At 38.8% G+C, this 25,598-nt stretch overlaps 4 protein-coding genes and 1 long non-coding RNA gene across 7 annotated transcripts; 2 read left to right on the plus strand and 3 right to left on the minus strand.

Annotated features, from left to right (window-relative positions):
• LOC109822342 lies at positions 1,493–4,653 on the plus strand. Its single transcript, XR_002242098.1, has 2 exons — positions 1,493–1,664; positions 4,050–4,653. It is a non-coding gene; the product is annotated as an uncharacterized LOC109822342 (long non-coding RNA).
• Positions 5,342–10,532, minus strand: LOC109819788 (protein TIC 56, chloroplastic). 3 transcript variants are annotated; one of them, XM_020385703.1, is made up of 7 exons: positions 9,763–10,532; positions 8,072–8,269; positions 7,695–7,977; positions 6,685–6,847; positions 5,886–6,094; positions 5,784–5,810; positions 5,342–5,679 (listed from the first exon to the last, which is right to left on the minus strand). In XM_020385703.1, the coding sequence occupies exons 1-5, from the start codon at positions 10,445–10,447 to the stop codon at positions 5,891–5,893; spliced, it is 1,533 nt and encodes a 510-aa protein (XP_020241292.1). In that variant the 5' UTR covers positions 10,448–10,532; the 3' UTR covers positions 5,342–5,679; positions 5,784–5,810; positions 5,886–5,890. The 3 variants fall into 3 exon arrangements, with proteins under 3 accessions (XP_020241292.1, XP_020241290.1, XP_020241291.1); XM_020385701.1 differs by having other exon boundaries at positions 5,784–5,815; XM_020385702.1 differs by lacking the exon at positions 5,784–5,810.
• LOC109820692 lies at positions 10,960–11,934 on the minus strand. Its single transcript, XM_020386882.1, has 2 exons — positions 11,801–11,934; positions 10,960–11,692 (listed from the first exon to the last, which is right to left on the minus strand). Exons 1-2 carry the CDS (start codon positions 11,912–11,914, stop codon positions 11,069–11,071), a joined length of 738 nt encoding a protein of 245 aa, XP_020242471.1. The 5' UTR covers positions 11,915–11,934; the 3' UTR covers positions 10,960–11,068.
• LOC109820702 lies at positions 12,818–13,792 on the minus strand. The gene is made up of 2 exons (XM_020386894.1): positions 13,659–13,792; positions 12,818–13,550 (listed from the first exon to the last, which is right to left on the minus strand). The coding sequence occupies exons 1-2, from the start codon at positions 13,770–13,772 to the stop codon at positions 12,927–12,929; spliced, it is 738 nt and encodes a 245-aa protein (XP_020242483.1). The 5' UTR covers positions 13,773–13,792; the 3' UTR covers positions 12,818–12,926.
• On the plus strand, positions 14,495–22,116 carry LOC109819701 (ubiquitin-activating enzyme E1 1-like). Its single transcript, XM_020385527.1, has 8 exons — positions 14,495–14,591; positions 14,690–14,858; positions 14,929–15,082; positions 15,925–16,142; positions 17,036–17,830; positions 18,511–19,379; positions 20,601–21,033; positions 21,355–22,116. The coding sequence occupies exons 2-8, from the start codon at positions 14,703–14,705 to the stop codon at positions 21,949–21,951; spliced, it is 3,222 nt and encodes a 1,073-aa protein (XP_020241116.1). The 5' UTR covers positions 14,495–14,591; positions 14,690–14,702; the 3' UTR covers positions 21,952–22,116.

The raw sequence follows: 25,598 nt of genomic DNA on the forward strand, positions 1-25,598 counted from the left end.
TTTAAACCAGAAATGCATGATATTACAGTCACCCGTTACGGGCTAAATAGCGCTTAAATGCCTTATAGTTTCACTCACTTTACGCTTATATACGCGAACTTGTTTTTCGCAGCATTTATATACCCCAAGTTTTTTAAGTTGGCACTTTGCTAGCCTCTATTGTGCAAACGTGAAAATTTTCATTGAAATATTCTCATATAATACTTAAGAATCAATTAGCATGTGAGAATTCTCATATAATACTTAAGAATCAATTAGCATGCGAGTGTCGTATTAGAACATTCGGATAAAAACTCTCACATCTACACAACTGATGATAGTAAAGTGTCAATTTCAGATGACTTAGGGTCTATAAATGCCGCAAAAAACGAGTAAGGTATATAAGTGCGTTGAGTGGAACTAAAAGGTATATAAGTGATAACATTCGGATAAAAACTCTCACATCTACACAACTGATGATAGTAAAGTGTCAATTTCAGATGACTTAGGGTCTATAAATGCCGCAAAAAACGAGTAAGGTATATAAGTGCGTTGAGTGGAACTAAAAGGTATATAAGTGATAACATTCGGATAAAAACTCTCACATCTACACAACTGATGATAGTAAAGTGTCAATTTCAGATGACTTAGGGTCTATAAATGCCGCAAAAAACGAGTAAGGTATATAAGTGCGTTGAGTGGAACTAAAAGGTATATAAGTGATAACATTCGGATAAAAACTCTCACATCTACACAACTGATGATAGTAAAGTGTCAATTTCAGATGACTTAGGGTCTATAAATGCCGCAAAAAACGAGTAAGGTATATAAGTGCGTTGAGTGGAACTAAAAGGTATATAAGTGATAACATTCGGATAAAAACTCTCACATCTACACAACTGATGATAGTAAAGTGTCAATTTCAGATGACTTAGGGTCTATAAATGCCGCAAAAAACGAGTAAGGTATATAAGTGCGTTGAGTGGAACTATAAGGTATATAAGTGATACTTAGCACCAGTTATATTAAGACAAAAGCTTTCATTATTTAACCGATGACGAGTGGGGTTGTGAAGATGTCTCGTCAAATGCCATTTTCACATCTCCTTTTCTATTGAAAAATTCCATTAAGACTTAAAATATGAGACCAAAAGAGGGACAGGTAAGGTGTCTCCCTCCTATTGCATAATGAGCTGATCATCGTTAATGATGGTCAGCTCATTATGCAATAGGAGGTGGACATCTTACCTGTCCCCATGTTGGTCTCATACTTTGGATCACTGTAGCAAAGCTCTTTTCTATTTAGCTGGCAAATTATATAGGAAGATATAAGCGCAATAAAGAAAATGTCTAGGGCTTTTCTGCAATTTTATACATTTCTTACGTGGAGGACAATTCCGTAATTTCGTCTCTTAACCTCAGGCGACGATGGCGAGACGAAGCCCTTGACGGCGCCGCCGGCGAAGTCCACGTGGCGCCCCCTGCAGCGTTGACCGGTTTGACGATCCCAAGGGCACCGTCAGCGTTCTCCGAGCAGCGAAGGACGCCGGTGCCAAGAGAGTCGTGGTGACGTCATCGGTCGCCGCCATTTTTCCGGGCCCTGATTGGCCTGCTGATGTCGCTAGGGAAGAAGAGTGTGGGGCTGACCGGCTGATGAGGATTACAGATTACTGTAGGAAGAATGGGGTGCGATTTTTTATTTCAATTTTTTTCATGGGAAATTCTTTTTGGTTTTATTTTCACTTGGAAGTTTACTCAAGCATTTTGTTAACACATTGATACCCGAAACTTTGAATGCAGATTTTTTTCACTATAACGCCCCAAGGTATTTCTTTTTAACACTCTCATCCCCAAAGTTTCAATCTCATTTCACTTTAAAATCTGGTCCAAATTTCGTTAGATTTTCTGTTAAATTTGTGTGGCGTCTTTAGCACTTGATACATTTAGATCCATTTTACCTGGTTGTTAAGCACATTTACAAACTTAACAGAAAATCTTAGGGGATGTAGACGAGGATGTTAAAGTAGTGGGCCAAGACTAGTCTTGACCTAGTTTTATTTTGAACGAGGTTACAACTAGGGGGTGTTTGGTTGCACAAATTTATAGAAAAATTTTCTCAAAATATTTAATGTAATTAAAAAAATTTCGTAGATTTCCGTAAATTGTGTTTGGTTCAAAAAAAATTACAGAAATATTTTCTGTAAAGTACAAAAAAATTACCAAAATTTACAGAAATCAATTTCCTTTCAAAATGGGCAAAAAATCACCCAGAAATCTAACACCACATTGACACTTTTCTATAAAGTTGACACTTTTTTATAAATTTAGGAGATGTTGGCTTCAATTTCTATAAATTATAGAAAATCTTGCTATTTTCTACAAAATTATGAGTCATTTTCTTGTTTTAAACCAAATAAGCAAAGTAAAAAAAAGAAAATTGTTACTTTTTGACTTCTCAAACATTTTTCTATAATTTTTTTAAGAAATACAAGGAAATCATATTTTGGGTGGGAAATATTTCCTATAATTTGTAGAAATTAAACCAAACACCCCATTAGACTAGGGGAGGGTGGGTTAGAAAAGAATTTGTTTAAATGTTGTTTTTTGGCTTCAGGGAAACTCATCTTTTTCTCTCGAATTACAGTAGGAGAAGTTGAGAGTAGTATGAAATGGCTCCTATAAGATCCCAGGAGATTGTCAGTGGAATGCGTAATCTTATACACAACCATCTTATGGTGAAGTATGCATATTCGTGTACAGGAGGAGATCAGTAATAATTGATTTGTTTGGGTACGTAATAGCTCAAGGTGCTATTAATTAACTCAAATAGAAGAAATTTTCAAAATCATCTCAACATAATTTTTTTAAGAAATAAACCCCCATTCACTTTTAATTAGAAATCGACCCACTTTGAGTTAATTGCGGGCAACCCCGACTAATTAGTAGCCTAATTACAAATGGGGTCAAGGAGCGGGGAAGGTTTGCGGCTGCTAATTAGTACCGTAATTAACTCAAAATGGGACGATTTCTATAATTTAAAAGTGAATGGAGTCGATTTCTTTAAAAAAAATTCAGTTGAGACGATTTTGAAAATTTCTTCAACTCAAGTATATAACAGGAAATGGATACAGCGTGATGCAAACATCACGACATGACCATTCCTTGATGAAGTAGGACTATTGGACAGCACCACAGCATATTTTTGTACAAATATGTGTTCAGAAGGATAAAGAGTACCTAAATACATATATTTTCTTCCAAAGGAATTAATGCATATATAATGTACAAACACGTCTTACTAAAATCTGTAAAAAGATAGGGTTTAATTGTGACCCTTTTAGTGTCTCCGTTTTGGACTTCCTACCCATCTAGTTTTATTTGTTGCAGTAGACCCCTTAATGATTTTTTTTTAACTCTTTTATCCTCAGAGAAAGAGAAAATTGTTTTTTTTTGGCAAATAGACCCGTTGAGGGTAAAAAGAAGAAAGAAAGGGGAAAAAAGGAACAAGAAAAAGAGGTATATCTACAACAATAAAACTAGAGGATAGTAAATTCAAAACGATGATACTAGAGAGGTCTATCTGTAAGTAACCCAAAATTAGTCTATAACTCCTCAAACCCGACCCAGTTCGGACCCGCTATTAAACTAGACCCATTTGGATAGTTGTGGACTTGTCATAGAACCTCGTGAATTTTAGAGATTTCTTCACCTATCCATTTTTCGTTGTGGCCATAGTTACATTCTCTATGGTGTAGTTTTAGCTTTATATTTGTATACAGGATGATCTAGACGCGTGAATGTGGCTGAAGGGTTGCATTGTCGACCGAGTCATGTTCCAAGTTATTACATTTTGGAACCGGGGTGACAAGGTTTTGATTGGATAAGATTTAGTGGTTATATGAGTTTTTTTGTGACATGAAATGAAAATAGGACTCAGACTCTTCGTAGCTGAATATATCTCTGCTCTTATGCTCTATCCTAAACTGTCCTTATTGTAAGTGTAATGTGGTATATTGGAGCTGTTATTTCAATAAATAAAAAGACTGATCCTTGCCGATGACATGGTAACAGGCTGCACCGAGGCGTATGAGGACTTGTTCATGGGGTATGTTCATGTCAAAGACGTTGCGATGGTTCGCATTCTAGTCTATGAGAATTCATCGGCATCGGGGAGGCATACTTGTTATGAAGCCATTGCACATTTTGGTGACTTACCTAACAAAGTTGCAGAACTTTACCCGGATTACAAATACCTCAGTATGAACTCAAACCATGGTGATTAGCAAACGCACAAATTTTCTCCTTTAAAACTTTTGATAATACCGTGTTGCAATTTTTTCGCAATGCGGATTCCCAGAGGATACTGAACCTGGTCTAATGAGGGTGAAAGATCCATCAAAGAAATTGATCTACTTGGGTATGAGATTTATCCCCTTGGAGGAAATCATTGAGGACTCTGTTGAAAATTTGAAGAGCAAGGGATGCATATAAGAGGTTTCTGGATCTGGATCAAATAGAAACTAACTGCTTGGTACCCTTTTGCCTGCCAGTATGTATGCAACAAATTGAATGTGTTGTGTCATTTAACAAAAAAAAAAGTTAAATTGAGCTATTGAGCTCATCCAAAGATCCCTTTTGCCTATTATTATGCATGCAATTATACCAATGTCTTGTATTCTTGATAACTTATTGAGCTATTGAGCTCATACGGAGATATGCGAAAGACACTAATGTGGCATCAACGGACTCATGGGCGGCTACGTTGTACTGAATTCCCATCGACATGCTTAGTTCATATCGATGTGTAGCAACTCGTAAGCCAGTTATTGCAAAGACTATCGCAATATCGCTTGTGACAGGTGAGTGATTTCTATTGCAAGTCTAGAATGGAAAGAAGATAACATATCTGAGTGATGGACGGTTCTAGTTGATCTTTCGCTGCAATAAATCTCAGTTTTTTGCTGTAATAAATCTCAGTTTAAGCTAACAGCATCACTTCCAAAACTCACTGGCTTGAAAATCTCAGTTTTTTGCTGTAATAAATCTCAGTTTAAGCTAACAGCATCACTTCCAAAACTCACTGGCTTGAGTATCGTCCCTATGATTTTCATCCACTGCAGCCAATGCATATGCTAACTGTTACAGAGATGACCCTATTGATACTTTTCAGCCTCGAGGGGGCGATATTAGCTTCCAATACAAACTTCCTGAGGATTTCGGCCTTTTCATCAAAACTGGTATCCATTACTAAGAATCTGATGGTTACTCAATTGTCAGTTGACTGATACCCACTTCTCCATCCCATAATCCAAATGCATCAAATACTCATAAGATAATATAGCAAGGTGACATTTGGGAACAACTCAAACAAAGTGTTTTGTGAATGAATTAGATGTAGAGGAACAACCCAAACAAGCAGTATCATTTGAGGTACAGGAATTTTCTTTCATGTAGATCAGCTTGCATTTTGCAAAACATGATATCCATGGTTGACAAAATGACCAACGTTCGAATTACAACAAATTTCCCAACAGAACAACATGTGAGCCTGGAAATTCAACACTGGATGCATCGATCAGCATCCATCCATTTTCATAACATAAGGAACTACATGTAGAATCTGCAAAAATCGTCGAGCAACTGCATTCTCTGATAAATCTTGTAGATCGATGCCCAATGCTCGACACAAGTGGAAGAAATACTGTCAAAAAAAATGTGAAGCAAAATGTTATGAAAGAACACGACAGAAAGTAACTAGTGAAGAACATTCATTTTAGGAGAGAGAGAGAGAGATTTGTTTACTACCTGATACTGGAAGAGGATTTGCATATTCTGTCCTGTAATAAAAACATTAAAATCAAAATAATCATGGCCTAAGGATTTTTTTCCCCCCTTAAAGATTTGTACCTTTTCTACGGATCAGGTGACACTCTGCGGCCAAAGAGAGCAGCCTCAGCCTCAGCCTTTTTCTGTGCAGCCCTCCTCTCCTTGCGCCTTGCATCCTTTGCAGCTGTATCAGCTCGCACTTTCTCCATCACTTTACTGAAACCAGGAATTGTCCTATCTAACTTGTTGTACACTCTATAGCTCAGGTTGTGAAAGATTCTAAACATCCTCTGCATAAACAATTTGTATATACTGTTAATAGTTACTTTGCTTTATGAGAAGAAATATAATAATATCAAAACTCCTGTGCCATTTGAGACGATTGCAAAGTGTAATTGAAATTACTTATCATACAGAACATAGCAGGTTGATTGCGGGATGAACAGTTATGACGGAACAAGTGAAGAATTTTCCTTGACCATTATGACTATGGATATCTTTATATGGCAATGTGAACTTTCAGTAGACAAGTATTTATTTCAAGGAGACAAGTATTTATTTCAAGGATAAATTGTGAGGCCTAGAAGGATCTTTAATTCTTGTCCAGAAACCAGACTTACTCAAGTCAGAGGGTTGTATAGTGACCTTGTCTAATTATTTGGATAATTTTACAACTGTTTACTGTTTAGTGTGCAAGGCCGAAACATATCTTTTCTATTGTAAATGTAACTGAATTATGAGAACTGTTGTAAACTAAAAAGTATATCAGATGTACAAGAGAGCATCAGCCAGTAATAGTATATACTTTTTTTATAAATGAAATGAAAATCAAGACCAGATATAATGCCAATGAATTACTAGTGTAGAAAGGAGAATATACCTTGACATCCCTGTTCCAGTCTCTGATATATGGAGGACCAGTAGTGTAAGAACCTAAAGGCTCACGATACCACTCCCCATCATATGTTATTTGATCCATAGCTTGTTCTATACTTAGAACCTCCCATGGTCTTAAACCAGGGATGACTTTTGCAAGTCGATACCTGCCAGATGAAGCAAAAATGCCCTTTGTGTCAGTAATCAATTGCAAAGTAACCATGTTTCTCGTAAGTAACATTTTATAAATGTTTTAAGTAATTTACCAGGCAAATAAATAAATAATAAATAAATAAATAAATAAATCATAGAGATATCCACTAAAAGTGTAAACTTCCTATGAAGGAGTTTCAACTGTACCATCCAGATCATTAATCAAAAGAGACAACAAATCAGTGTGTTCTCACCCATTATAATTAAAAAAGTGGAAATAACCATTTGGTTATGCGTAGAGAATTGAATAACCTTCTACATGTTTGTGCAGAAACAACTGAAGCTATACTGTACAAAGAAATTCAACATTCTGACAATTAATCAAATTTCATGCTTTATGATCATACATACATTCATGCAGGTAATCTAACAAAAACTTATTCATGGAAATTAAGGAATGATGATTAAAAGGCACAAACGAAACTTCACATGGAATTAAAAATAAAAGAGGATAGAGGACCCCAAACAAATACGACATTTGAAAGTCAACCACATGCACATGAAGAAAAATTCTTAAGCGTATGACTTAAGCAGACATCATTTAAAAAAATCAATATAAAGAGAAGCCGCAAATACTATTATGAACAGAAGTTTGAGAAGTAACACAAATTGAAAGAAGAATCAGACATTTAAGAAAATAAAATAAAATCTTCAAATCTAACAATCTGAATATAACTCGGAGCATTTCAGTTAGAAACATTCTCAGTTCAATCTACTAGAGAACTAATTAAAAAGATACAGAAAGTGAAAGCAAAATTTTGAACAAAAATTTGAGAAAGCAAAAAATTTGAAATGGAGGACCTTAGCTCTTTGGAAATATATTTGTTTGGCATATGATCTTTCTCCAGAATAGTAGTAAGCTCAGAACCACTGGCCCAAAGAAACAGTGCATGGCTAGGAGTTCTCATGCCCGGCCAGATACCATCATTTGCTGCAAGTACAGCCATGTCACGCTTTTTGCTCTCAATAGCTTCATCTTGTAATTGCTGATAGGTTTTCTTCTCAAGTCCCTTCACAGGAGTCCATGGAGGTATGCCCTTCTGCAGTTTGTGAAGGCAAGCTGTAGCAGCAGCACCTAGTCTGACTGTAGAACCAATAAATACAACTGAATGGTTAATGCAAATCAAGCATATATATGCAGAAAAATTTTATTTGCAAATAGCTAAGAGTAATCAAACCTTCCCATGTAGCAATTGCTTTCTCCAGGCCATAAACCATTCCAATAGGCGCCCATTCATCCATGTCTTCGCCCCATATGAAAGTATTTGTGTCAATTATTCCACCAGCCCAAGCTGTCTTTAGAGTAATTAATTCCAGAGGCCCTCTTGTACGACCTAATCGATCCTTGTAATACCAGCCACCACTTCTCATGATAACTGCAGAACCAACAGATGGCAATTAAAAGTAGAAAGAATGATAAAGATGGAAAGATAAATAGATTAATTATTACGAGACGACCCAGTTGCAAGAGCTGAGCTCTACCAACTGAGCTATATCCCCCCGATCCAAGTGGAGTATGCATGAAAGAGTCAGATGCTTCCCATGTAGGTGTTGTTTAGTTCAGTTTTAGAGTTTCAATTTATAGTTGTAGTTATGTTGGGAGTGTCTGTTTTGGGTTAACAGTTTTTTTGGATTTTTCTTGGGGATTGTTTTAGATGAAGTTACAACATAAACCTCACTTGCAACTCAAAAAGTCTGCAATTAACGAACGTCAAAATCCGAGAAAGCCATAATGGTTCTCTTTCATGAAAACCACATGTATTAACCTCTCTTCAACTATAGATATAAAACCTACTAGAGCATTCTAGCCATCTTATTAAAACCAACTAAATTTTCACGTGTTTGACATCCAGACATATCTCACTCAGCGAAATTCCAGTCCGTGTACCCTAGTCCAGTTAGAAATAACAACTCAACCGACAACCATAAGTCCATGACAAAATGTTTACTGATTTGTTAGTAGAAATCCAATACAGGTAATGATTCTACATATATCATACATCAAAATTCCAATTCTCAAGTTTAAATCTGATTAAGAAATCCCAATTAAATCATGATAGCCAATTGCAAATTTCCAAGTTTCCAACTTTAAAATGAAGTGCAGCAATCAAATTCCACAACTTTTCAATGTATCGTTCGGAAAAGTCGAAATGACAACTCATCCATAACAAACTGGTTACCAATTTGGTCATGTGGAACAGAGGCCACGAAATACACAAGAGATAAGAATTAATAAGATTAGTTAAAGGCGAAAGTAGGACGCTTAAGAAAACAGGGTGAGAAAGTAATAAAAAGGATATCTTAATAGTTATTCAACAGATGAGCTAGCACCTACAAACTGAATGCAAGAATAGGATTCAAGCCAACACCAAAAACTGACATAAAGACTTTGTTATTGTTACTGTTGAACGAATCCTAATATTAGCATCATACATCATAGGGTTATTTACACTTTAATACCCCAAAGTTTCACCCAATTTTAACAATCTTGATGTTTGATCTGAACAATTTGATTCTCCAGAGTGCAAAAACTTTGACGTCAACTTTGTTCAAGAACTTTAGCATAGAAAAGCGAATGAGAGGCAAATTTTCTTATCAAACTTCAGCTTTATGAGTTTAGGGAATGTGAGGAACATATGTAGGGTCTTGGGTATCAAATTGTGAAATTAACGTCAATTTGAACTTCCATGTAATAAAGTTAGGATAGGGTGAAACTTTGGGGTATTCAACTAAAACTTAGTACGCGTTATAAATCCAATTCTTAGGCTGAAATTTGATGGACGAATTGCAACTACATCGTGGTAAGTAATTGTCGCAAAAATCCTACCATTATTATAACTAAAACGCAGCAATCAAAACACAAACTCACAATCATAGTACCGCTTCTCCAACCTCTCGTACCCGATCGCCTGCGCAACGTCGATCGGCCTCCCGGGAGGGTACGGCCTCTGCCGGAACCCCCAAAGCCCGAAAAAGAACTGCCTCGCGAAGTCCCAGAACTTATCATCGCTCTGCCTCCTCGTCTTAATCGCCTTCCTCGGCATCGGCCTCCCATCCAACCCCGGCACGTGCGGCAGCTTCTTCCACAGCTTCCAGTCCTCTTTCCTGTACGGCCTCTCGTTCTCCTTCAGCTCAACCTCGTTGAGCTTATCGGCCACCTCCTCAGCCCTCCGAAGGAACTGGACTACTGGGGACGAGTTGAAATCCTCCCACCACTGCTTGCTCTCTTCGATCTCTTCGGGGGTCGGGTTCGGTTTGTTCTCAAAGAAGGGATCTTGGTTGAGGATTCGATCCACTTCGGGGGTGTGGCGGAAATCGGGGCGGGTTTCGCACTCCCAGAAGAACTGGTCGAGCATTTGGGAGTATTTGGATGGGGACTGGGACTCGGGTTCGGATTCGGTCGAGGAGGCGGAGAGGCTGGGGGGTCTAGGGTTAGGGCTTTTGGTGAAGAGGTTGCGGGTGTTGATGAAGGCGAAGTTGGGGGAGGAGGAGGAGGATTTCGGGGGTTTGGGGAACCAGTTGTCGAAGAAAGAGCCGAAGTTGATGGACGCCATTGACGGAGGAGGTAGAAGATAGAACAGCGAGAGAGGGAGAGAGGGGGAATGGGATTTTGGGGAGGGTGGGTTTAAGGACTCTGGTGCTCCGCGGGAACAATGTAAGAACCTCGTGGATAAAAATAGGCTAAATTTTAGGAAACCCCCTTAACTTTATGCAATTTGGGATGTACCCCCATAACTTCTAAAATGTCAGTCAACCCCGTTTTGTTAACGGGCTATCATAATTCCCTCTTCGGCTTTCAGTATTTTCCAAGACTTAAAAAAAACAAAAATCCTTTTAATTTATAATACAATTACGTGGACTCATTGGTAACTCAAATTCAATCCTGACCTTTGCACCGCCTCAAGCAATTGCCATATGAAGAGAGGCTTTCTTTGCACTAAATGCTCAATAGAAGAACAAATACATTTTGAAAGAGCAACATGAGACTGAAAAAACTCCATATGGTAGTAGACAAACATATAACTCACCGCTTAACGTCACACCGTATATCATTTAAGTAAGAATATAATGTATAAATACTAACAACTTGTGATTATTTGTAGAATTCGGAAGCACAACACTACACATATCAAGCAAACCCTTGCATACTAAGTACATCTCGTCAAAAAAGAAAATTAAAACAACCACCGTCTCCTCTGATGACCCCCTTGCTGCGGGCCGGTATTGTTATCGGATCCCAACGCGTCAACCACGATCCGATTACTCCCGCGGGCATAATTCCCACTTCCGACCCGAACCAGCCCAAACCCGCGAAAATCATTATTCGTTACCCGTATGTCATTATCCCCGCCCTTCGACCAATTATCCGAACCCAGCACCAAATCATCCGCGTCCGCTTGATTATTGGATACCGACCCCATATTGGATCGCGCAGCACGGTTTCCTGACCCGATATTAACCCGGTTTCGCGCGCCGGTCGTCAAATTATCGCGTATATCTATCTCGATATCAGTACTGGATACGTTACCAACTCCAATCCGAAGTGCGCCATCCGGGTCATTCTGATTCGGGTACGAGCCCATCGGATTCGGTGGTGGAGGTGGGCGTGGCGGCCTGAAGCCCAAATGGCCCCGGAAAGGAGGCGGGTTCGGGTTGTAATACGGGTTCCGACCCGGGTTATACCTCGGGCGAGGCCCGAAACCCGGAAAGAAATATGGGTTCGGGTTGCAGGGTTGTCGGGAGTTGGGGCAGCCTGGGGCAAAACACGGGCGTGTTGGATCACAAGCTCTCGTACACCACTGAAAACACAGGGAACATGTAGGTTTAAATTTGATTAGATGATGATGATATTTCTAATGAAATTGATAAAAGAAAATAACGAGAATAAATAGAAAGAGAGATTTTACCCATCCTCGGATTGTGACCATTTTTTTGAAGGAAGCAAACAATTGGGAAAGTTTATAGGGAAGCGGAGATGTTAAATAGCAAGGAATAAAGGGAAAAATTAGTGTTGGAGACATTTCAATGGATGGAAAATGACTCGGAATAAAGCTTTAATGGTGGTTGCTTATGCTTTTGTGGGTATCCAAAAAGTGGGGATCTTTTAATTTGAAAATTTGGGGAAAAGGGATTTTTTTTTTTTTTTTTTTTTTGCTAACAAGCACTATTATCTCCTTTTATTTTAAAAAATCTACATAAATATTTGGTTCTAGAAGAAATAGATGTTCACATGAAAAACTTCTGGCACACCTCCCCCAAAAGATAATAACTTTTCAAATGTCATCGGGTACGTTTCAAGAGTGCCAAACTATAACTTGCAATAGCTTTATTCTTTACTCTACACTTTAACGGAATATGAAAGATCTAAATATGTTCATATTGAAATATGAGGATGTGTTTGGATACAGTCATTCTTTTGGTTGGATGTTATTATAACTTTAAAAACGGAAAAAAATAACATATAAATAAAAAAGTCACCATTCATTTCAAACTAGAGAGCATTCTTAAGGTAAAAATTAAAACTACATAATACAATACTGAAAAAAACACCCCTATAACTAACTTCTCCACCCCCATGTAATTTTGTTTCGAGAACCAAGAGTAAACTTGAAAATTTCTAGTTATCATAGAAGCGGGGGAAAGGGTAAAAAGTGAATTGACCAGCAAGAAAATGACTAAAGTACCCTCTCCCCCCTCTATAAATAACTCCAGGATAAATACCACTGGGAGCAGTAGATGCAAATCCGGGCCTCACAAGTGCCCACTCTCTGAAAACCCTACTGGCTTTCTTTGCACTAAATGCTCAATAAGAGAACAAATACATTTTGAAAGAGCAACATGAGACTGAAAAAACTCCATATGGTAGTAGACAAACATATAACTCACCGCTTCGTCACACCGCGTATATCATTTAAGTAAGAATATAATGTATAAATACTAACAACTTGTGATTATTTGTAGAATTCGGAAGCACAACACTACACATATCAAGCAAACCCTTGCATACTAAGTACATCTCGTCAAAAAAGAAAATTAAAACAACCACCGTCTCCTCTGATGACCCCCTTGCTGCGGGCCGGTATTGTTATCGGATCCCAACGCGTCAACCACGATCCGATTACTCCCGCGGGCATAATTCCCACTTCCGACCCGAACCAGCCCAAACCCGCGAAAATCATTATTCGTTACCCGTATGTCATTATCCCCGCCCTTCGACCAATTATCCGAACCCAGCACCAAATCATCCGCGTCCGCTTGATTATTGGATACCGACCCCATATTGGATCGCGCAGCACGGTTTCCTGACCCGATATTAACCCGGTTTCGCGCGCCGGTCGTCAAATTATCGCGTATATCTATCTCGATATCAGTACTGGATACGTTACCAACTCCAATCCGAAGTGCGCCATCCGGGTCATTCTGATTCGGGTACGAGCCCATCGGATTCGGTGGTGGAGGTGGGCGTGGCGGCCTGAAGCCCAAATGGCCCCGGAAAGGAGGCGGGTTCGGGTTGTAATACGGGTTCCGACCCGGGTTATACCTCGGGCGAGGCCCGAAACCCGGAAAGAAATATGGGTTCGGGTTGCAGGGTTGTCGGGAGTTGGGGCAGCCTGGGGCAAAACACGGGCGTGTTGGATCACAAGCTCTCGTACACCACTGAAAACACAGGGAACATGTAGGTTTAAATTTGATTAGATGATGATGATATTTCTAATGAAATTGATAAAAGAAAATAACGAGAATAAATAGAAAGAGAGATTTTACCCATCCTCGGATTGTGACCATTTTTTTGAAGGAAGCAAACAATTGGGAAAGTTTATAGGGAAGCGGAGATGTTAAATAGCAAGGAATAAAGGGAAAAATTAGTGTTGGAGACATTTCAATGGATGGAAAATGACTCGGAATAAAGCTTTAATGGTGGTTGCTTATGCTTTTGTGGGTATCCAAAAAGTGGGGATCTTTTAATTTGAAAATTTGGGGAAAAGGGATTTTTTTTTTTTTTTTTTTTTTGCTAACAAGCACTATTATCTCCTTTTATTTTAAAAAATCTACATAAATATTTGGTTCTAGAAGAAATAGATGTTCACATGAAAAACTTCTGGCACACCTCCCCCAAAAGATAATAACTTTTCAAATGTCATCGGGTACGTTTCAAGAGTGCCAAACTATAACTTGCAATAGCTTTATTCTTTACTCTACACTTTAACGGAATATGAAAGATCTAAATATGTTCATATTGAAATATGAGGATGTGTTTGGATACAGTCATTCTTTTGGTTGGATGTTATTATAACTTTAAAAACGGAAAAAAATAACATATAAATAAAAAAGTCACCATTCATTTCAAACTAGAGAGCATTCTTAAGGTAAAAATTAAAACTACATAATACAATACTGAAAAAAACACCCCTATAACTAACTTCTCCACCCCCATGTAATTTTGTTTCGAGAACCAAGAGTAAACTTGAAAATTTCTAGTTATCATAGAAGCGGGGGAAAGGGTAAAAAGTGAATTGACCAGCAAGAAAATGACTAAAGTACCCTCTCCCCCCTCTATAAATAACTCCAGGATAAATACCACTGGGAGCAGTAGATGCAAATCCGGGCCTCACAAGTGCCCACTCTCTGAAAACCCTACTATAAAGCATCACCATCTCACCCCCAAAAGCACCTCGAAGGAGAGCTCAGATCTCCTTGGTGCTCTCCCTCTCTCTCTCCCATTTTAAGTTAGGGTTAGGGTTAGGGTTTCGATCTCATCGCCGATCTCTAATCCGATCATTTTGCTTCTCTCGCAGCTCGGTACTCTATATGCTTCCGGCAAAGAGAAGCGGCGGAGCTGAAGACGGAGCAGCGGCGGCGATCGGAGGCGAAGGATCATCGGAGGCGAAGAGATCGAAGGGGCTGAGCAGCGGAGGAGGATCGTCGTCGTCGAGGTCTGTGAACGGGATGGAGATCGATGCGCCGGCGGCGGCGAGCTGAGCAGCGGAGGAGGATCGTCGTCGTCGAGGTCTGTGAACGGGATGGAGATCGATGCGCGGCGGCGAGGAATGGCGGAGGCGGAGCTCCGGCGGAGATCGACGAGGATCTCCATAGTCGGCAGCTTGCTGTTTACGGACGGGAGACGATGAGGAGGCTGTTTGGTTCGAATGTTTTAATTTCGGGGATGAACGGATTGGGCGTTGAGATCGGTGAGTTTCTGGATCTCTCTCACTTTATTGATGAATTATTTTAGTTTTATTTTGTCTTGATTTGATATGTTAGTAGTTTTTGGCTTGGACGTTGAAGGTAGTAGGAGATTGTTAGTAGCTTTTCATTTCGAAGCTGAGAATTCTCCTATGGATTGATTAGTTGTTTGACTGTAGTAATGACTTTAATGACTATCGTTTTGATGTTCGGAAGCAGCCGTGTTTATCAATTGTTTTGAATGCTGATGGGAAATTTAGTGTGATTGTGCTTAGTTTGTAGTTCTGTTGATGCAGAATTTTGGCATATTTTGCTACAATTGACATTCTTGAAGAGAGGTCTACTATGTAACACCGTTTCTTTTTGTTTTTGAAAGTTTGACAATTTGTCTAGACGGTATAAGCAGGGAGTTGCATTTAATTTTTTTCAAGCTTTCACTATAGTCCATGTTGGAATTGATCAGCAGCAACTGATTGATGTTAATGGTTTAGATGTTGGATATTTGGATCAGTTATGTACTCCCTTGAGGAGCCTTGTGGTTGTGTTGACATAACATTGAGTTTGATGAATATATGTTAGTTTCTCGGGTTATAAACTAAAGGAGAAGTTATATCATCTGGAACTCCCTTTTAAATATATAGCTGCTAATTGTATGTAAAAGAGCATTGCATATGAGGCATATTTTTTAGCTTCTTGTTTACAACAAGGTCTGCAAGTGGGTCTGTTTGGATTTTAATTTCTTAACCGACAATTGTTTCGAGTATAATAAAGATCGTCACCTGTCTTTGCTCTTGAAATTGAATGTAGTTTTGAGCGTTAACTGGCGTGTCTTGTTTTGTGCTTGCAGCAAAGAACCTTGTGCTTGCGGGTGTTAAATCTGTCACCCTGCATGATGAAGGGAACGTTGAATTGTGGGACTTATCTAGCAACTTCTATTTCTCTGAAGATGATGTAGGCAAGAACCGAGCTCATGCTTGTGTCCTGAAGCTGCAAGAACTTAATAGTGCAGTCTTAGTTTCTGTCTTGACAGGACCTTTGTCAAAGGATCAGCTCTCTGATTTCCAGGTTTGTTCTCCACAGAACACAGCTTAGGTCCTGCATTTGCATAATACATCCTCCCAACTGATTGATGTTATTATTCTTATCAGTCTCCAGCGATGTTTTCTTTGTACAATGTTTCAGTTCTCAAATTGCACATGTTTATCTCTGGGAAATCAAACATAGCATGGTTCCTTAGGTCTGTGGATTAGTTGCCAAGTTGGCAACCATCGTATGGTCAAACTAGAATATTCATGGACATCCAAATTTAATAATGGCATTTCGTATTTGATCTGTTTCAAAAGATATCCTTGGATAAAGCTGTTAATCAGATACTTATTTGAAGATGAAGATAGTTCTCTAGCATGAATACTTGATCATAATAATTGCAAAAGTTTTCTTATTGAACGATTTATTAAGTTTCAGTGATGTGCATAAGTAACAAAAGAGTGTCAATGATCATGACTTAGTTTAAGAGCTAAGTTGATAGATGATATACTAGGAAGGGATTACATATGTAACTCCTGATATAATTTTGGGGTTTTTCACTTGCTTATCTTTTTCTGTGAATTTTCCATGGGTAGGTTAGGTATGAGGCACCCAGATATGTGTAAAGACACATGGGAGTAGTAGTATAGGGCTATAGTGGAATAGGGAAGGGGTAAGAAATGTAACATGTGAGTTAACATTTATTGTTAAAAAAATAGTTTATCAAATACTTGAGTACCTTTTGGACCCTTACGCACATTGAGAGAGTTGGACGCCACCTTTTAATGTATAGAATAACGCGGTACCTCATTTTTGTGCAAAGTAGTTTTTTTCTTCATTGGCTGGAAGTTGCTTCTTACTGTCAGTAGAATTTTTTTGACATTCTAAAAACTGTTAGCGTTAGCTCTCATTATGCGATCTCTGTATTGCAGGCTGTTGTATTCACCGATATTAGCTTGGAAAAAGCAATTGAATTCAACGATTATTGTCATAGCCACCAACCCCCAATTTCCTTCATTAAATCTGAAGTTCGAGGCCTATTTGGGAGCGTGTTTTGCGACTTTGGTCCAGAATTCACTGTTGTAGATGTTGATGGAAAGGAACCTCATACAGGTATAATCGCATCCATCAGCAACGACAACCCTGCACTCATATCTTGTGTTGATGATGAGCGCCTCGAGTTCCAAGATGGAGATCTTGTGGTATTCTCTGAGGTTGAGGGGATGGTTGAACTAAATGATGGCAAACCTAGAAAAATTAAGGTTGCAAGACCTTTCTCCTTTACGCTTGAAGAAGATACCACCCAGTTTGGTGCATACATCAAAGGTGGAATAGTCACACAGGTAAAGCAGCCCAAAATTTTGCGATTTAAACCTCTCAGAGATGCTCTCAAGGAGCCAGGGGAGTTTCTTCTTAGTGATTTCTCTAAGCTAGACCGGCCACCTATGTTACACCTGGCTTTTCAATCTTTAGATGCATTTCGAAACGAACAGGGACGTTTCCCTATTGCTGGATCTGAGAAAGATGTGAAGACACTAATAGTTCATGCTAATTCTATCAATGAGAAACAGGGAGATCTCAAGGTAGAACAGATTGATGAGAAGCTTTTCCGCCAGTTTGCCAGTGGTTCCAGGGCCGTATTAAATCCTATGGCTGCAATGTTTGGTGGCATTGTTGGCCAAGAAGTAGTAAAAGCTTGCTCTGGAAAATTCCATCCCCTTTTCCAGGTTAGACTTCGATTACTATACCCTTTTCTTGTGTCTCAACATTGATAATATTCTTTTAAAAGGTGTTGTTTGTGTGTGTACATTTTTTCTTGGGGGAAGAGGAATTAAATTTATATAATTGCATACATACATGAGAAATTTAGCTTAGAGAACTCCACTATATGAACTTGTGAGGGGTCCATGGTGAGCCATCCTTACGAATGCTCTTCAACAGTCACCTTGTTCCAACTTCTATCATAATCTGAATTAGTCTTAGGAGAGTACAAGTGATTTCAAATCTTCACTTTCATCATTTGGTTGTGAGAAACACATCATTTCCAGCTTAATAGAAGATAGTGGTTAATGCACTAGTGAAAGTTTTGAAATCTCTTGAATGTCTCATTTTGGATATTTAGATCAAGATGAAATGGATCGGCTAGAGAATGGTCCATATGCCGTTTTGGTGGTTCTTAATAAAACTAACTTGGGAGCTGGTTTAAAAAAAGTAGATCAAGATGAAATGGATCGGCTAGAGACTGGTCCATTATGCCGTTTTGGTGGTTCTTAATAAAACTAACTTGGGAGCTGGCTTAAAAAAATAAAATAAAATAAAATTCTTGTCTTGTGTGTGTGTTTAAGTAATACGTAGATCATGTATGTATCGTATATTTAACATGTATGTTATGCAATGTGTTTGGCAGTTCTTTCACTTCGATTCAGTTGAATCCCTCCCTACCGAACCATTAGAGGCTGATGATTTGAAGCCATTAAACAGCCGATATGATGCCCAAATTTCTGTGTTTGGATCCAAGCTTCAAAAGAAAATGGAAGATGCCAAAGTTTTCATAGTTGGAGCCGGCGCTCTTGGGTGTGAATTCCTGAAGAACCTAGCCCTAATGGGAGTATGCTGCAGTCAGAAAGGAAAGCTAACAATAACAGATGATGATGTCATTGAAAAGAGCAATCTCAGTCGCCAGTTTCTGTTTCGTGACTGGAATATTGGGCAGGCTAAGTCTACTGTGGCTGCTTCAGCTGCGGGAACAATCAATCCTAATCTCCATGTCGAACCTCTTCAAAACCGGGCAAGCCCAGACACAGAAAATGTGTTTGATGATGCTTTTTGGGAGGGACTGGATGTTGTTATTAATGCACTGGACAATGTGACTGCCAGATTATACATGGACATGCGGTGTTTGTACTTCCAAAAGCCATTATTGGAATCAGGAACTCTAGGAGCCAAATGTAACACGCAGATGGTTATACCTCACCTCACAGAGAACTATGGTGCTTCCAGAGACCCTCCTGAGAAACAAGCACCTATGTGCACTGTTCACTCTTTTCCCCACAACATTGATCATTGCCTAACATGGGCCAGATCTGAGTTTGACGGGTTGCTTGAGAAAACACCCAATGAAGTAAACACTTTCCTCAACAATCCTCAGGAGTATGCTTCTTCCATGAGAAGCGCTGGTGATGCACAGGCTAGGGATCTGCTTGAGCGTGTTATTGAGTGCCTAGACAAGGATAAATGTGACACATTCCAAGATTGCATCACTTGGGCAAGACTTAGGTGAAGCTCTTATCACTTGTCATAAAAATTGATCTTGATTTGTGACCATTGGGTCCAAATTTACTTAGGAATTACTTCTGAACATATGAGAAATCTGAAGCAGGTTAAGTGCTATGTTTTTTATCTAAGTCCAGTCCTAGAGTAGTAATGTGTAATGTAATTCTACACCTTTTTTGTGCATCATCTTGTTTTTGAATGTCCAAAACACATGAACCATGTGCTATCCATGCACAATAGCTTCTTTCTGGGAATCAGGCATCCAATCCTCAGGATTTTTTTTTTAGTATCTATCTTCTCTGGATAACCAAGGGTCAAAAATCCTCAAGGATGTTGGTTCCTTGATAATTCTTTTTCTTTGTTTCTCTAATTTGTAACTATGCTATAAAGGCATCAACCACCTGTTTCTAGTACCCCATGCAATAGAATGAGCTGTTGAAGTTCTTTTGATCCTTGGGAAGTAATGATAATTCCTTCCTCGATCTCACCTACATTCCAAAAGGATCTTCCTATCTTTTTCTTTGTTTGCCGTGGAATATTAGAATATTTGACTTCCTTCTCTTTTTTTTCTTGGCTTATAATTAGTCAATCTTTAGGCTTGTGCCTGACAATATCTTCTATATACTGTTATAACTTCAACCTGGTTGGTACTTCAACGTCGTCGGTGTGTGGAGGCTGTGTCATCATATGAAGAGATGAAAAGAAGCAAGCATATGTCATTAATTGAAAAAAAATCATGATATTGAATTTCGAATCCCCCCAAATACACCCCTTCTACAATCAATAAATTTATTGAAGATATAAAATTATTTGTTTTACTATTCATGTACATGTTTTAGCTCCCAAATATCTAGTAGATTTACTTGAAAGAGTTTGTTTCATTGTCGATGATGTTGCCCAAAGTAGGAAACAAATAATTGTAAGTTTTTGAAAGACTGCTGCCCAACTTATGTTCATGGACTAGTGCAACTGCTCTTTATTTCCTTTGTTTTATTTTAGTGGATGCATGCATGAAATGCTTATGTGGGTGCAGAACATGCATGGTTGTGTTTAATTGACACTTTTATATGCAAGCAGTCCTATGCCAGCAGAAGTTCATATTCATTGAGTGTGCGTCTGCGCTAGTTACCTATACTATAAATGATTATGCTTTATATGAGTCTGTAAGTCTCCTTTTATACGCTTGATTTGTTTGTAGCATTAATTATTCATCCTTCTTCGCAGATTTGAGGACTACTTTGCCAATCGCGTCAAGCAGTTAACTTATACTTTCCCCGAGGATGCTGCAACAAGCACCGGTGCATTATTCTGGTCTGCTCCAAAACGTTTCCCCCGGCCATTACAGTTTTCCTCCAGTGATCAAAGCCACGTTAACTTTGTTATGGCTGGTTCTATTCTGAGAGCAGAGGCATTTGGAATTCCCATACCTGAGTGGGCCAAGAACCCACAGAAGTTGGCTGATGCTGTTGATAAGGTGATAGTCCCTGAGTTCCAGCCCAAGAAGGGAGTTAAGATTGTTACAGATGAAAAGGCTACTAGTCTCTCCACTGCCTCTGTTGATGATGCTGCTGTCATTAATGATCTCATCGTTAAGCTCCAAGGCTGTGCACAGAAGCTTCCCTCTGGATTCCGGATGAATCCAATTTTGTTTGAAAAGGTTTGTACTGGAGTATAATAGTTTGCAGTGCAACTTAATGGTTCAATTTACACATTCTAATCATTCACAAATTCTAGGTGTTACCTTTTTAACTTTCGTCATCATCATTATAATTAATGGAGTAAGGAGCAGTAGAGATAGGATATAATAGTGGTTAATGTGATGGATGAGATAGCCCTAAGCAGAACTGAACAGAAGAATAGGATTCATATATCCAAACCAAAAATCGGGATATTTTTGGGATAAAAGTTTCTCTGTTGTTGTCTGTGTTGCCTGGTGCTTTCATTATGGATCTGACACCTATATTCTGAAACCTTACAGGACGATGACACAAACTATCACATGGACTTCATAGCCGGCCTCGCTAACATGCGTGCAAGAAACTACTCCATACCTGAAGTCGACAAGCTCAAAGCCAAGCTCATTGCCGGGAGAATCATCCCTGCAATCGCCACCTCCACTGCTATGGCCACCGGTCTCGTTTGCCTCGAGTTCTACAAAGTCATCGCGGGTGGCCACAAGGTTGAAGACTACTGCAACACCTTTGCTAACCTCGCTCTCCCTCTGTTCGCCATGGCCGAGCCGGTCCCTCCCAAGGTGATCAAGCATCAAGACATGAGCTGGACCGTTTGGGACCGTTGGATGATTCATGGTGACCTAACCCTAAGAGAGCTCCTTCAATGGCTCAAGGAGAGAGGGCTTAATGCTTACAGTATTTCCTGTGGTACGTCGTTGCTTTATAATAGTATGTTTCCTAGGCATAAGGAGAGGATGGGTCGGAAAGTTGTGGATGTTGCGAAGGAGGTTGCGAAGCTGGAGGTGCCGCCTTATAGGCGTCATTTCGATGTTGTGGTGGCTTGCGAGGATGACGATGATAATGACATTGATATCCCGCTGGTGTCAATTTACTTTCGTTAGAGATTTTAGGTCGGATAACATATATAATGGAGATATTACCATGAGAGTTTAATATCCAAGAAGTAGATTTCGTCCACAAGGATTTTTCATGTTAATGTTGTTCTATGTTGAAGTTTTATATCGTTCTAATTTTTATGCTTGGTAGTCCAGTTTCCGGGTCGTTTTCATCTGCTCGCTTTTAGTGTGTGATGATGCGTTGGATCTCTTGCAGGTTGGTTCGCTTTCCACTTTGTTTATTTAAGATTTACAAATGAATTGATGCTGTAGCATTCAGTTGATTGTTCACTCCCCTGTGACTGAGCAGGAGTCTCTCTTTTTTCTACAAGGGGTCAAGCAAGTAGCGTCGCTGGGCTGGGGTAGGAAGTAGGAGCCCAGAAAGTATGCCTCTAGGAAATAGCAGGGTGGGGCCCCTATTTAGTTCTTATTTGGCATATATTCTTTTTCATATTTGATTGCCATCAGAAACTCTTGAAATCTAGTGTTTTATAGTATTTCAAAAGAACAATTTTTCAAAACAGTCCTATTTAGAGTTTTTTTTTTTCAAAATCGACCGGTTTTTTTTTTATCAAAACCAACCCGATTTTGTGATTAACCGGCTAATTACCTTCCTAAATAGTTGGGGTTGGCAACCCCGACTATTTAGGACCTTAATTTTTAGTGTTTAAGGCCTCTAATTAGGGTTTAATACCCTTCTAAATAGTCGGGATTGGCAACCCCGACTATTTAGGATGGTGATTAGGCTGTTAATCACAAAATCGGATCGGTTTTGATAAATAAAAAAAAACGGTCGATTTTGAAAAATAAAACTCTAAAGGGGTTTGTTTTGAAAAATTGTTCTATTTCAAAAAATCAATTTAACCGAAAAGTCCAAGTTATTGAATGGTGGGGGATTTGAATCCGAATGCGATCTGGATCCTCTCTTAGTGGGGGTTCTGAATCCGAATGGGATCTGGATCCTCTCTTATTAGGTCAATTTTCCAATCATGTGGTGATTGGAGAGGATTCAATTACAATTATCTAGATTCTTGCTGCTTATTTCACTCCCAGCGGATGAGATCACGTCAATAAGGTTTCCGTTATTATCTTGAAAACCACTTGGTCTTAAAAACTGCTAATTTATTATCTTGAAAACCACTTGGTCTTGAAAACTGCTAGTGAAGTTAAAGCTCACAGTAGCAAAAGTCATTATTTGTGATAGTAAAAATTTTACTTGGCGTGACCTCGTCCATTAAACTCGAGATAGATGTTAATAATCTAGATAATTGGATCATCTTCAATTATCACCTAATTTGAAGATCTGAATCCAAATGATAAAGTGACTAATATATATAAAATTTTGGCGTTCACAGAGAAGGGAAGGAGAGGGAGAACTTTAAATATTGCTGAGAAACCTTTGTCAGATGTTCAGAAGCTTCTCGCAATATTAGAAATCGTACTTATGCATCTCGTAAAAAGAAGGTGGCAGAAACCATCTCGTAAAAAGGTTGCAGAAAAGGAAGGAAAAAGACCATCTTCTTCCTTCTAGTTTTTCCTATGTATATCTAAGAAATAGTTGTTAGTGAATCATCTTCATTAATGAACTTATATATATTACCCTAACTAGTTCTCTCTTGAAAAAAAAAAAAACATGATGTCAAATTTAAATTTGGTAGGTAATTAAAATACTCACAGAGGTGTGCGTTCTTTGGTTATATATCGCTCAAAATAATGCCTCCTTAGTCAATCACTATTATCATTATCATTATTTATCATTATTGGCAAGCACATGCCTAAGACCTTGAAACAATCTTAATAAATATAGAACAAGGCAGCAGTCCTCCACTACCAACGGCTTTAGATGCCTTTCCAAGGACGTATGTTTCCATTATTAAGATCTATATTGTTGCTTGGGCACATCACATGCCATTGCTTTCCAATCAATATCTAATCGTAATTTAATCTATCAATTTAAGAAGACAATCAAGCTATTAAGAAAATGGTCATTTACTTAAACAAGGAATCAAATTAACTGTGGAAAAATGATACGGGCACACGCTCGGACACACCTCCGGCCAACCCCCTCTAACTACAATGCAGGGGGCCCCACTTGAGGTTTTTAAAAAATCTCAAGTGGGGCCCTTGTACTGGGAGGGGGGGTGATCGGAGGTGTGCCCGAGGATTTGCCTGTAGCGCCCCCTTATCTGTCTAGTTCAATGCTATTTGCTTGATTGAGAGTTTCTCCTTCTCCCCCCATGCGTGCGTAATTGACTTGACAATGACCATGGGTAAGCATCCAAGAGGAGGGTGGAACTCGGTAGATATCATGCATTATTAAAGGTTTTGTGAAAAATAAATAATAAAAAAAACTTGTTTTTTGAGCTTTTGTCGTCTTCAAGCTTCATGATACGAATACCGTTCGCGCATTATACAAGATCCCTATAGTTTGGAAGTGTATCATTATTCTAGATTGTTGATGGAAAACCGTATTTTATGGGCTAGATAGAAATAAAATATTTTTTGAACTTATTTGGATATGACAAAGTCTTTTGTGATTTTTTGCCATATTTGAAATTTAATTACAAGCAGTGGATTTAACCTACATTTTTCAAAAAAGTCTATTTGTTAAAAAATACCCATGATTGACAATCATGATATCTTTAACACATAAAAAAATACATGGGATTACCGATCTCTGCCATGACAATTTTTTTAATAGCAGACAAACTTTCAGAGAATTGGTAAATTTTTGTAATTAAATGTAGTTTGTCAAACTTTATAATTAGATTTAAATATTAATTTTCTGAGAAAAATTGTCCTTGAAAAAAAAATCCTAAATTGAATTTAACTAATCAAAACTCTTCAAAAAACAAAAATAGAGGGAGAGAGAGATGCGGCGTTCACTCGAACTTTTTTAAAAGAAAAAAAATCAAAATCGGCGGGTCAAAGAACACACCAACTTCTCTCTCTCTCCTGGTAGGGAGCTCTTGTTGGAGTGCTCTCAAGCATGGGGCCCACTTAGGAGCTTCCTACTAGCACAAATATTCCAACAAACTTCCAATTAGAAGCTTAAATATTACTTAAAAAATTCATTCTTCTACCTCTAACATTTTATAAATATATTTTAAAATAATAAATCTAATAAAAAATATTTTTAGTAGGCCGCCACCACTTAGGAGCTCCCAAGTGCTCCACAAATTTGTGGAGATCTTAGGGGCTGTTTGGATGTTGAGGAGGCGTTGGGTATTTTTAACATCTTGTCAGCTTTTCGCCCAAATCGCACCAAAAATTATCGAATTGGGGGGAAAGCTGCAAATGTCAGTGACTGGCGAATGGAGACAGCACGGAAAAAACCCAGGGCGCTCTGACACTTCCTTGCAGCTTTCGACTCTTTTCCCCTCCAAAATACTTGAACCAAACAACTCCTTAGAAGCTCCATGGTGAACCCCACCGTCAACTAGGACTTAGGAACCTCCTTGGGAGCTTGTTGTAGTACGTTGGGAGCTGCTTTAAAAGCCTCCTTGGGAGGCTGCCGCACTTGCCCTTACAGCTCTTTCCATGAAAGACGCAAGCAAAAACCAAATACGAAACCAAGATGAAAACTTGATATCGTCAAACAAATACAGAAAAATATTTTCCCCCGTCAAAGACTCCGCGGACTCTGCTTTGAA

This window comes from Asparagus officinalis, chromosome 8, assembly GCF_001876935.1.
Source record: "Asparagus officinalis chromosome 8, Aspof.V1, whole genome shotgun sequence".
Lineage (NCBI taxonomy): Eukaryota > Viridiplantae > Streptophyta > Magnoliopsida > Asparagales > Asparagaceae > Asparagus > Asparagus officinalis.

Excerpts from the sequence above, each read along its gene's own strand:
- LOC109819788 (XM_020385702.1), bottom strand. The coding sequence starts at position 10,447 with ATGGCGTCCATCAACTTCGGCTCTTTCTTCGACAACTGGTTCCCCAAA. Across the intron at positions 8,270-9,762 it reads GGAGAAGCGGTACTATGATT|TTATCATGAGAAGTGGTGGC; the intron begins GTGAGTTTGTGT and ends TTGGTTCTGCAG. Across the intron at positions 7,978-8,071 it reads AGCAATTGCTACATGGGAAG|TCAGACTAGGTGCTGCTGCT; the intron begins GTTTGATTACTC and ends TTGGTTCTACAG.
- LOC109820692 (XM_020386882.1), bottom strand. The coding sequence starts at position 11,914 with ATGTCTCCAACACTAATTTTTCCCTTTATTCCTTGCTATTTAACATCT. Across the intron at positions 11,693-11,800 it reads TGGTCACAATCCGAGGATGG|TGGTGTACGAGAGCTTGTGA; the intron begins GTAAAATCTCTC and ends CTGTGTTTTCAG.
- LOC109820702 (XM_020386894.1), bottom strand. The coding sequence starts at position 13,772 with ATGTCTCCAACACTAATTTTTCCCTTTATTCCTTGCTATTTAACATCT. Across the intron at positions 13,551-13,658 it reads TGGTCACAATCCGAGGATGG|TGGTGTACGAGAGCTTGTGA; the intron begins GTAAAATCTCTC and ends CTGTGTTTTCAG.
- LOC109819701 (XM_020385527.1), top strand. The coding sequence starts at position 14,703 with ATGCTTCCGGCAAAGAGAAGCGGCGGAGCTGAAGACGGAGCAGCGGCG. Across the intron at positions 14,859-14,928 it reads GGATGGAGATCGATGCGCCG|GCGGCGGCGAGGAATGGCGG; the intron begins GCGGCGGCGAGC and ends GGAGATCGATGC. Across the intron at positions 21,034-21,354 it reads ATCCAATTTTGTTTGAAAAG|GACGATGACACAAACTATCA; the intron begins GTTTGTACTGGA and ends GAAACCTTACAG.